The sequence below is a fragment of the Ambystoma mexicanum genome, chromosome 5q (genome assembly GCF_040938575.1).
Source record: "Ambystoma mexicanum isolate Mex_15411 chromosome 5q, UKY_AmexF1_1, whole genome shotgun sequence".
Taxonomy (NCBI): Eukaryota; Metazoa; Chordata; class Amphibia; order Caudata; family Ambystomatidae; genus Ambystoma; species Ambystoma mexicanum.
The window spans coordinates 450,152,827-450,164,686 of record NC_090933.1 but is presented as its reverse complement, the minus strand read 5'-3'; the positions used below and the strand labels follow the sequence as shown (position 1 = coordinate 450,164,686).

At 46.1% G+C, this 11,860-nt stretch overlaps 1 protein-coding gene across 6 annotated transcripts in view; it reads left to right on the top strand.

The window, feature by feature from the left end:
- The first annotated feature begins 475 nt into the window (after positions 1–475).
- LOC138497452 (aquaporin-4-like) overlaps positions 476–11,860 on the top strand; it is a 305,503-nt gene continuing 294,118 nt past the window's right edge. For 2 of the 6 annotated variants that reach the window (XM_069620951.1, XM_069620950.1), the window contains exon 1: positions 533–665. Coding sequence is in view for 1 of the 6 variants with exons in the window: in XM_069620949.1 (XP_069477050.1) it covers positions 562–593 (32 nt within the window). In the remaining 5 variants the exon portion in view is untranslated. Of the gene's footprint in view, positions 666–1,017; positions 1,042–11,860 lie in introns of those variants that run through there. The other 4 variants (XM_069620949.1, XM_069620953.1, XM_069620952.1 and 1 more) reach the window with 4 other exon arrangements.

Here is an 11,860-nt window from a genome sequence, read left to right as displayed (position 1 = left end):
CTTCATCACCTACACGATACAGAAGGCATGCAAATAAATAAATAAATAACCCATTCTCTGATCAGGTTTTGCAGGTACAAAAGAAAAATACATTTCGACTTGTGTGAAGATGTCCCCTGAAACTATTGCCCACCAGAGAAGGGAATCCAAAGCATTCTCTCTCACAGTGTCTGCTTCATCGTGAGAATTCCAACACTAAATGGCAGTGCTACAGTCCAGCTGAGAAGGGCACTGTCCTGCTAAATGCAGAGGTGCAGGTTCTCTGCACCTGCCAGTAAGGTCCCATTGAAATCACCGCTTGACCTACTTGCACATTCTCTGCTACTGTGAATGTAGCCAAACAAATGCAAACATACATGGGCTGCATGAAAACAGCATGTCCCGAATGAGAAGTATATCATCAGGTGCGGAAATATTGTGAGGTCAGATATCACCTGGTGGACAGCCACGTGGTTCACAATCTTTCCATCCCACACTCCAAGAGCCCAATCAGATAGAAGGCGGTAACCCGACTCCCTGTGTGCCTGGCCATCGGCCGGCTCCACTCCCCAGAAGGAAGGCATGAGTGACAGACCAGCCCGGAGAGTTTGGGGGTAAGCCTGCACGCTTGCGTTCCCTGCACTGCTCGGCTGTGCTGACAGACACGCCAGAGGGCCAGCATTTAGGCAAGTACAACTCCGCATTTAAAATCTGGCGTGGTGGTGATGATGTGCCATGGGTGGTTTCTAGTCGTACACGTTCACAGATGGCAGGTGCTTTGGGTGATGCGCTGATGGGCAGTGCGGGCTCAGTGGCTTCTTACAGGCAACCCCTCCTGCCTTGGAGGTTAAACGGGGTGGCAGAAAGCGAGCGTCCAGCGGCTGCGAACACAGAGCGAGGCATTAGCAATGCACAAGTGCACATCAGGTTAGACCAATACAATGTTTGCTCGGGATTAGTGGGGCGAACACTCAAACAGATTGAGCGCACTGCACTGTGCGTTCAGTTCACAGGATGGAGCCGGGTGGGCGGCGTGCCGCTGCAGGCTCCAGCCCAGTCCGGGTGAGTTCTTCATGGCCACTTTTACATATTCCGAGTAGCACAATGTTCATGATGAGAGCTTCTTATTCATAACAGCGCGGTATTTACAGCACTACAGTAAGCAGCACAGGACAATATTAAAAGCGCCCACCCCCTTTGTTTTGCAGCGTTGTTATGCTGTAATGAGGATCAGTTTGCAACATGTAGGTTTCTTAATTAATAGAATAGTTTGATATGTAATTATTTGTGCAGCTATTTTAACTGTAGGGGTGTTATATCGGAAGGAATAGACTAACAATGAACCTGTATAATCAAAGAAGTCAATATTTTATTTGTAAAGGTCCTGCTTTCATTGCTCCTGAATGTATTTAAACTGACATTGGTTGTACCATTACAGCCTCCCTGGTGTTAGTCTTCATATGGAGGTAGTCCTAATGTTTGTTTGGACACGTGATGTTATCCATTCTTTAGTTAATAGAAAAGATGTTCTTGTCCCTTTTCGCTTTCTTCTTAATATTGCGCACGGTGTTAGTAATGTTGCCGCATATGGCAGTAGATGCATTCATATACTGCCATGATACATGGGGTCTTTCTTATTCTGTGTCCCCGGCCAGAGACATGCCTTAACTGAGCATATATGCCCTTTTAGAAGAAAGTTGGATTAGTGGCAGGTAGCTCGGAGAAGGGGATGCCCCCACACCACTCGTCTGGGAATATTCGAGGCTGATATCAAGCCCAGCCGCCGCCCAGGCTTAGGGAATGCAAGCCCTTTGCTTGGCACTCACGCTCCTGGGGGGCTCATGAAATGGAGTGTAAGCGCTGGTTGGGACATCATGTTCATGGAAAGATACGGCGGGATGAGCTGTTGGTGTTGCCACTCGAGCTGCGCTCTGAACCCGCCAAGAGAGCAAGCAGTGGCTTCGTGCCCTGTGCCCTTTTCAGCAGGAACCCGAAACAGGCATTGGCAAAGCCAAAAGCGGGTGCTTTTCTTAAGCCAGACACGCCCGCACATACAAACCTTTTGTAAGATTATAGCTTTTACGATACTATTATCTGGAAATGATTAAAAAAAGAATGTTACTACTTGCCTTCACCTTTTACTAACAAGACAACACAATTATGTTTTACACATGTGACATGGGGGGCTGTGACATGTGATGCCAAGTTGCCTAGAAGTCCAGTGGCTGAGATAAGACTTGGCGAAGGTGCTTTGTTACAACGGAGGCTGCTTCATATGATATGATATGATATGGCATTTGTAACGCGCCTATAAACAAGTGTTTCGAGGCGCTTCAAGGTGTTTCATAGCTGCAAGTAACCCATCACCTTTCAAGTGGATACTTTCTCAGGCAGACATTGCTGTTTTAAATCACCTAGGTGTTACAGGAATGTGCCTAAGTGTCAGCTAAATGGATGCAATTAACCCATTTCGTGAAACCCACTAAATGACCCTGGTAACAGGGGTGCAGGCCGGGACATCGGTTCACCAAAATGCCAGGGCTAGTGGAAGAGACAGCACTGACCCCTTGACTCTTCTGCCTGACGACATTACAGGACGTAGCATCTGACACGCGCTGTTCTTAATATGACCCTGGAAGTGATGTCCTGCTGTAGAACGGATTCCGTCTGCATGTGGACTTTGTGGGATTCCTCATGACACGTGGCTCCCTGAAAATACACGTATTTCTAATGCCTTGTGCTTTATGTGCACCTGGACACTAAAGCGTGCCATTTGGATGGATTACCATTCAGGTGTACGCGTTATGTGACTTTGCCTTCCATACAAGTCACAATGTGAGGCTAGCACAGGCGCCCCTGTGACGTGCTGTTTCCTGGGGCAGTATTTCGAACATGCAGTCGCCATGTGCAACGCTCATGCCGCGTCTCTCAATGGCTCAGCTGATCACATTAGTGCAAGCTAAATGACAGAATATCCATGCATGTGCCACGCATTAACACTGGCAACTCCCACCTATATCTTGCTATCGGGCAACTTTGGCACGTTTTGGCCAGATCTTAATAAATACTGTCACTCTCCAAGATATCAGCTTAGGATGTTGTTGGATCCTGCGTGAATTGTCCAAGCCCCACTTTCTGTTGATTGGATCACCCTTTCCACTTAACCCATTCTTGCACAGTGAAAACTGTTGCTGTTTACCAAGTTGCAAATAATAATGTACGCATTTCGGTATTTCAATACTTACTACACTGTGTAATCCAATGCACAACGGACATATATTTGGAGCTAATAAATAAATATGGCACGTGACAGCAGCCTTTACTTTGTGTTGCTTTAGGGCAGGGTTCAGCAACATGCGGCTCTCCACATGTTTTGCACTATGACTCCCATGGTGCCCAGCCATTCACTGGTTGGAGAGGACTGATGGGATCTGTAGTTCAACACATTTCAAGAGCCACCGTTTGCAAATCCCTGCCTTGTGGTGTTTTCGATCTAACAAGATAAACCAGTTTGAAGATCACGTTCATCGTGGCACTCTGACTAGCCGATAGCCCTGCAATCTCACTGACTAGGGTTAGGGGGTTGCAAGCAATGCCACAGTGGTGCCCACCTAAAGGTCAGGGGTTGCAGCTGTTACCCCTGACTACCACTAAATAACATCCATGAGTGAGGATGAGGCAGGCACACCCCAGACATAGCGGGAAGAACAAAAAGTACTTCTTTTAAGGCAGGAGACAAAAACGTAAGGGCCAGAATGGATGGCAGGGGCAGGAAAGAGTGTTTTTCTTTCAGGCCCATCCTGCGGGCATATCTTTCAGAGAGTGCACTGAAGGGAACACCTCTCTCGCTGTATAGCATACGCCTCCAAACAACAGCTGTGAATAAGCAGGCCCGGCTAAAGATGTGTGGGGGCCCATTTCAACATGATGGTTGGGGGCCCACCTTGCTTAGAGCGGAAAGCAGTCTAAGGAACCCATGGGGGGGGGGGCATACATTATAATGGAGATAATATTAATAGCTGCCAATTATCACAAGACTTTGAGCCAGCAGGGAGCTGAAACACTGAATGCCCCAGAATAGCTACGAATCCTTCTTTGTAAGGAAGTAGCTGACTTAATGGACCAGTGTTGAAAGGCAACGTGGTGATAGCACTTCTGTTTTCCGCAATGTAAATGACGGCTGGAGGGCTTCAGCGAACGCTGCTTGTAAGGCAAGCGCTGCAAAGCGCACACTGTAATTCCCAGAACATAAGCAACATATAAAAAGAATATATTGCTGTGTTATTAGACTCCCCATTGGCAATATGGGGCAGTTGCTGAGGCCCCACCTGAGGCTCCCTTCAGTTGAAAAAATTGAAAGGCCCTGATGCCATCCCTGTTAATAAGGACAATCACCTAAAACAGCACATCCGGGTCCCCAGCGTGAGCAGAATGCTGGCTTCTATGGCCACAAGGCACTCTGTACCTTTTCGTCATCTTCTTACCACTCGACGTGGATAGTTGACTTCCTTTAACAAAACAACCTCATTGCATCGGCCAGTGGTTCATCTAATCGTCGCTATAGCAGACACGGTATAAGGGCAGCGTTACAGTGAGACACGGGCCGACGCGAATGACTATGTGACCGGCTGAACGAGTCACTGCGCCTCTCACTGTAATTGCCACTGCTGGCTTTAAGAGTGACTGTCAGGAGATAATGTGGTCAGAACGTATGGACTTATCAGTCCCCTCTCTTCCTGACAAGCCATCAGTAGACCGCAGCGGGTCAGATTAGCGCCAGTCTCCTGCACTGTCCATCACTAGCTAATGGAGCCTGAGTTTCTACTGCTACTATTTCTGTAGCAAAGCTGTTGGAAAGGCTGCACTCGAGATGCACTCTTAACGCGCTGTAATGCAAGAAGACATCACACAACCGACGGCTCACACCGAGTGCGTGGGCCGGTTACGCAGTCTGCAGGACCCATCAATTAACTCGCCCGTCTCCCTTTGGCAGAGTTGTGCATTTTTAGAGAGCTGATTTGCAGACGAACAGATGATGGATGGGTGAACAGTTGCGATGTACTGGATCGGGCAAGAGGAATGCATGTCAGCGTCCAAAATGCGGGCAAACAAAAGAAAATAAGCCCCGGCCTCCAGCGCGCCCTGCTCTTTTATGCTGTGGTGTGTTTCTGCAAGTCCTCATTACTAAAGGGAAACTCATATTATGAACCCGGTTTGCTCCAAACCACCCACAGTACTTCCCTTTCCTCAAAGAAGAGGGCTGCATTTTTGTACAAATACTAAGGAATGAGAAAAGGAAGCATGTAGCTCGATGGCCAAAAGTGTGTGTAACGCATGAGCGTAACGGTCAGTGGAGTAACACAAACTTTGGGTGCCCCCCTGCGAGCCATATTGATGCCCCCACCCCCGACCCACCAACTCAGTAACAAATCACGGGTCACGCCACACTCTGCGCCGGCCTAGATTACCACGCTTGCGCAATACGCAGGAACATGCTGCTGCAGGGGTACCCCTCACACCGCACTAGGAGAAAGGTTATGTGTGTTAATGCATTATACAGCACACTTTCTGAGAAAAAAATGGCTAAAAGGCCAGAGCGTTTGCAATTGTGTTGTAGGGCAACACCAATACATGCAAGTCAACAACAGGGCACAGGGAAATTAAGGCTTTAATTAATATAATGCTTTGCTATTAAAAATGCCATGCCACAATGAAAACATGCCCAACTGGCTGCACAATGTAGGCTAGTCTGGACACCTGATAACATATTACAGTAATGCATGCCAGGCCATATTTGGACATAACTAGACTTGTTGCACCAAAATGGCAGTCAAAGCAATAACAAGTATCATGGTTATTTTATCACAGATGCCCAGAAGAATATACAATGCCGTAAGAAACGACTAGACTGGCAGCATCCAAATGTCAGTCTAGCCAGGTAATTACACTTAGCAGGACTACTTTATCAGAGATGCCCAGTTAAAAAAGTCAAGCCAAACTAAGAAATGACTAGACTGGCAGCACCAAAATGCCTCTCTATCCACTAATACCACATATCATGCCTGCTTAGCCTGGACATGGATGACCATTACGATTTACCACATAATACCCGTCCCACTCCACGACACATCCACTATCCCAAACCCCAAAATCAGCTTCTCACCCAGAATTACCTCCACTTCCCTTTTCCTTGTCCCAGTGCTTATGGATGAGGCTCCTTGCCTCATAGGTAAGTACTGGAATGAGGAAGAGTGGGATTAGGAATAATGAAGATTACAGGTAACTAAGACAGACATTACCTCCATGTCCCTCTACCTCATCCCAGTACTTGTAAGTACTGGACGAGGAAGAATAGGGCTATGTGTAATGAAGATTACCAATAAGTAGCCATGGGATTAAACACAACTAGTGGTGTAACACCATTGAGCTGACTGTGCTTCAGCCCTCTCCCACTACCCCCCCCGGACATTTTGGGCTATGTTGACTCAACATGGCTGACCTACAGAGCCGTTGCCGGACGGAACAGAACACAGTTGTTAAACAGCACCTGGGTTTCGCTGTTAACAAAGGCCCAGCATTTAGTACTGTAAAGCATTTCACTGGTAGTACCTGCATTTAAATGCATAATTCTTTAGGCAATTGAAATATTGATGTGGGTTTAGTACTTGCATGTCAGGGAAGTGATTGGTAGGGGACAGGAGACCGCTCATTCTCACAGTAGTCCATAAGTGGGTGCTTCCAGACTTAAAGGAGAGTGTTAACTGCTTGTAACATTGACACTGGACTAGAAGAGTCTCATTAGAATGCACAAAGCAGTTAGATTCCCCCACACAAATAGGGTTGCCCCTCCCCCACCGCCCGTGAAGTTAGCACCTCTCCCAACATTTGAAGGGTTAGCAACCCCCTAAAATGTAGGTTTTGTTGCACCACTGAACACAACCACACACACCATTCACCATACACACACACCCAGCCACCCATACATTTAAGTGTGCACCCGTTCACCATAAAGGTACACCCACGCAGCCACCCAAACATTTAAGTGTGCCCCCTTTCACCATACGCTCACACAGGCAGCCACCTGTACATTTAAGTGTGCACCCTTTCCTCATATACTCACACAGGCAGCCACCCATACATTTAAGTGTGCACCCTTTCATCATTCAGGCACACCCAGGCAGCTACCCATACATTTAAGTGTGCACCCTTTCACCATACCCTCGACATACACACCCAGCCACCCATACATTTAATTGCACACCCTTTCACCACACACTCACACAGACAGCCAACTATACATTTAAGTGTGCACCCTTTCACCATACACTCACACAGGCTGCCACCTCTACATTTAAGTGTGCACTCTTTCACCATACAGTCACATAGTTAGCCACCTAAACATTTAAGTGTGCACTCGTTCACCATACAGGTACACCCACGCAGCCACCCATACATTTAAGTGTGCCCCCTTTCACCATACGCTCACACAAGCAGCCACCTGTACATTTAAGTGTGCACCCTTTCCTCATATACTCACACAGGCAGCCACCTATACATTTAAGTGTGCACCCTTTCATCATTCAGGCACACCCAGGCAGCTACCCATACATTTAAGTGTGCACCCTTTCACCATACCCTCGACATACACACCCAGCCACCCATACATTTAATTGCACACCCTTTCACCACACACTCACACAGACAGCCAACTATACATTTAAGTGTGCACCCTTTCACCATACACTCACACAGGCTGCCACCTCTACATTTAAGTGTGCACTCTTTCACCATACAGTCACATAGTCAGCCACCTAAACATTTAAGTGTGCACCCTTTCACCATACAGTCACACCCGGCAGCCCCCATACATGTAAGTGTGCACCCCTTCACCATACACTCGACATGCACACTCAGCCAACCATACATTTGATTTTGCACCCTTTCACCATACACTCGATATGCACACCCAGCAGACATAAATCTAATTCGGCACACTTTAATCATACACTCACACATGCACACTTCATGGGGTTCAGCGGAGCCCTATTACTTAAAAAAGAAATGGTTTCTTTTTGAAGTCACTCTGACTTCATAAAGAAATTATTTCCGTTAAGCACTGAACGATAATGGAAATAATTTCTTTACGAAGGCAGAGTGACTTCAAAAAGAAACAACTATTTCTTTTTTAAGTCAAAGAGCTCCCCTCACCCTATGACTTGGAGGCCTCCAGCCTAGAGGCTTCAATGTCATTGGGTGGGGAAGACCTCAGACTTCAAAAAGAAATAGTCACTATGCCTTCATAAAGACTACTTCTGTTACGCCAGTGGTAATGGTTGGTAGCCTCCACGCGTGGTCTTTGAAGGAAGAAAACTATTGTGTTGCAGAAGTCACTGTTGTCTCCATTCAGATCTTGTCCTTGTGCTTTTGGGATGAATGCCAGTGACTTACTCAGTGCAGGAAATCGAAGAAATGTACTGGGCAAACCCTCTCATCCTTGGAGGGGTGGGGCTGTATTACTTAGACTGCAGAGGCAAGAGCCTGTGCATGTGCCAACAGATAATATGAAAGTACAGCCATGATGAAACATAATGAGGAACCCTCACCAGGTGCTGAACTATTTGACAATTCAAGTGAATAAGGGCCACTAGCGGAGGCCTAAGCCATAAACAGCTACATAGCCCTGCCACGCAAAGTGCACCTTTTATTTCTAGCTTTGGAGTTTTCCCTCACCTGCACAAGAATAAACATGGATTACCATGCTTCTAAGTCTACATCCAGGAGGTCAATGTTTTCCCGGGGTCGATCCCAACCTCAGTGTAGATCAGAAATGTGTAACTGGTGTGCGCGACTCTTGAGAAGTAACACATTACAGGGCACCTTCCTGAGGGTTTACACATGCTGCAGGACAATCCAGTTTCACACCACCTCCCGAACAGATGCTGGCCCCTACGCCTCCGACAACCACCCAGAAAACCATTTGCAAGACCAATTGTGGGCTTGTGAATTATTGTCTTGTGGAACTGTGGCAAGTGTGAGTTGGTACAGGAGTTTCCCCAAAAAAGACATGCCAAAAATGACGACTTAGCTCATTGGCAGATTTAAGGCAAAGGGCCCAGTGGGCAAACATTACGGAGGGACCCAGGTGGGCAATAACGGAGGCAGAGCCTAGAGTGGGCGGAGTTGCACAATGATGAACTATAGAGACAAATGCCTCATTCTCTTAAATTGTGTTTTTGTACAGTTTTCTGTGTTTTGGGTTCTGACTCTAGCTAGAGACAGCTGGGCCTCCTCGCAAGGTTTTGCTGTCAATGGTGGTAATATTGAGTGATCAAGCCTGCAGCTAATGCTGGAAATGTTAGGGTTCAAGGCAATGGGCAATGCAGAGGGGCATTCCAGGAGGTGATATCACAGTATTATATGGGATATTATGGGTGTCTGTACCATCCCGCATTTTGTTTAACTGTCCCAATTTCATGGGCCGTGTCTCACACACAGCGAGCTAGGGACAGGAACAAGGCCTGCCATTTCTCCTCTGAAGCAGGATCAGCTGTCCAAAGTCTTCCCAGCTCTCACTTTCTGTGTGACAGTAAAAAACGCATGGAAGTACAATGCCTTTCCAACTGCTTCCCCAGCACCCCAGGTTCAGCTTTGTGTCAAACTCATTTCAATAAACCGATTAGAGTTTGATGACCCAGACACAGGGGTTCCTGGATAAGGACTGTAGTCCCTTAGAAGGTGCAATTGGTGGGTGATAATAAATGGGAGGGAAGTATAATGCTGCATGCTATGTAAAATAATGACTTTAGCAGGTTACATTATATTGAATTATCTTTCACTGTGAATACCTTGTTTTAAATGAATATTGTTTTAGTACCACATACCTTTGCAGACTGCTACTGCAATTGTGCATTCAGGGATCGCGAAAATAAAGCTATATACATATCTTTTTCCTTGACCTATTTCGTTAAAAATGTATGAAATGTCTGTTTGGTTTCTTATGTGATTTGTGTATTTTTCAAGGCATTGATAGTAAAACAAAATTATTTAGATTTTGGAAATAGAAACCCAACCTTAAAAAATATTTGTGGCCTATCACTGGGAAGATATTTAGTGCTTAAATCACAGCCTGGATCCAAATACTGATGTCACCACTTTAACGAACTATGTGATCCTGGACAAATCATTTAATCTCACTGTGCCTGATCAGCTCACATTGGGTGAAGCAAGAAGTGATTTTGTTTTCAATTTTTTACTATGAAGAAAAACCCTCATGGTTTACTACACAATTGAGTCATTGCATATTTATAATAGTGAATATTTATATATTGCACAGCACATTCTCTTGCTCACACCTGAAAAATATTTTAATGGCTTTTCCAACGGTGTCCTAGAGTATTGAAGACTGATCTCACTGATTGGAATATTATTTACTGTGATGTCGCTTCTGATCATTAATTTTGTCATTTGCTATAGCGCCTTTCACCATAATTATGGTTCCAACGTGCTTTTATTTGGAGTCCCACAAATTTGGGAGGTGCTATTATGCGTGTGTGCATTTCAGCCATTAAAGTTATGCAAGAGTGGCCAAGACCCTCCTAGTCACTCATGTCTAAATGGAGTGTGTATGGGTGCAGCAGAGGTATACTATGGACTAAAGGGGGGATTGTGTTTAAGGACATATAGATAGTTATGTGGGAAGCCTCAGTTCGATTTTCTTTCATTACAAGTAGCTTCACTCTTATGGAAGAGGTGATGTGCAATAGTTAGGAAGAGTAGGGAGTTTGGTGTCGGGACAAGCAGGTCCCCTGCGCAACCCAGTTGTCTTAGGTGAGTGTTTGGCCTGCAGCCTAGCACATGGTTTTGTCAGGGAGCCAAACTCCAAGGATCCCAGGAGTTTTGAAAGTACTTGATGGAGCGGCAAAACCTTGTTAGTTGCAGGCGCTGGCAGGGAGTAGGTACTCCTGAATTGTCAGTAGATATTCACACTATAGTCTTGAGTTTTGTTTGTGCTTTCTTATTTATTAATTCAAGTGCAGTATGGCACATGGGGCACAGCGTGCCATGGTGATAACACAGAAAAAACAGCCGACGCGCGTTTCAACCAAAGTCTTTCTCAACGGTGTGACAGTCAGGAACGAACGGATACCAGACGGCAATTGAACCGCAGATGGGCCAACAAGCCACAAGCCAATTCCCTATCCAGGGTGACTCTTTCTGAAGCTCCAATGTGAGCCCCATAACAACCCATTAGCCTTGAGAAAGACTTCGGTTGAAACGCGTGCCGGCTGTTTTTTCTGTGTTATCACCATGTCACACTGGGCCCCATGTGCCATACTGCACTTGAATTAATAAATAAGAAAGCACAAACAAAACTCAAGACTATAGTGTGAATATCTACTGACAATTCAGGAGTACCTACTCCATGCCAGCACCTGCAACTAACAAGGTTTGGCCACTCCACCAAATGATGTGCAATAGTGTTTGTGTTATATGTGAGTGCAGGGTGGGTGGAGGTAAGCCTGTGCCTTCCGTAATATTCCGAGGTGTGGTGTTCGAGAGGAGAAAAGGGTTAGCTGTACCAACAACAATGTCTACTTCCTAGGTTCCAGCTATGTAGATGGAGCAGTGCTACATTTCACAGGTGATCTAAGTGCTAGATGAATGCATGATACCTTACACAATCAAGTTGAATGTGAGATATGGTTGGGTAACATAAATGGGCTAAAGCATGGTAAGGCTACTGTGATGCTAGACATTCTTTATGGAGGGACAGGGCCTCCTAGTCCTTGTCCTACCACTTCTCTGAGTTATTTTCTCTATGGTTTCTGCCACTGAGGTCCATCTGGACCTCTGGCAGTACAGCTCTTCAGCAGCCATGGGA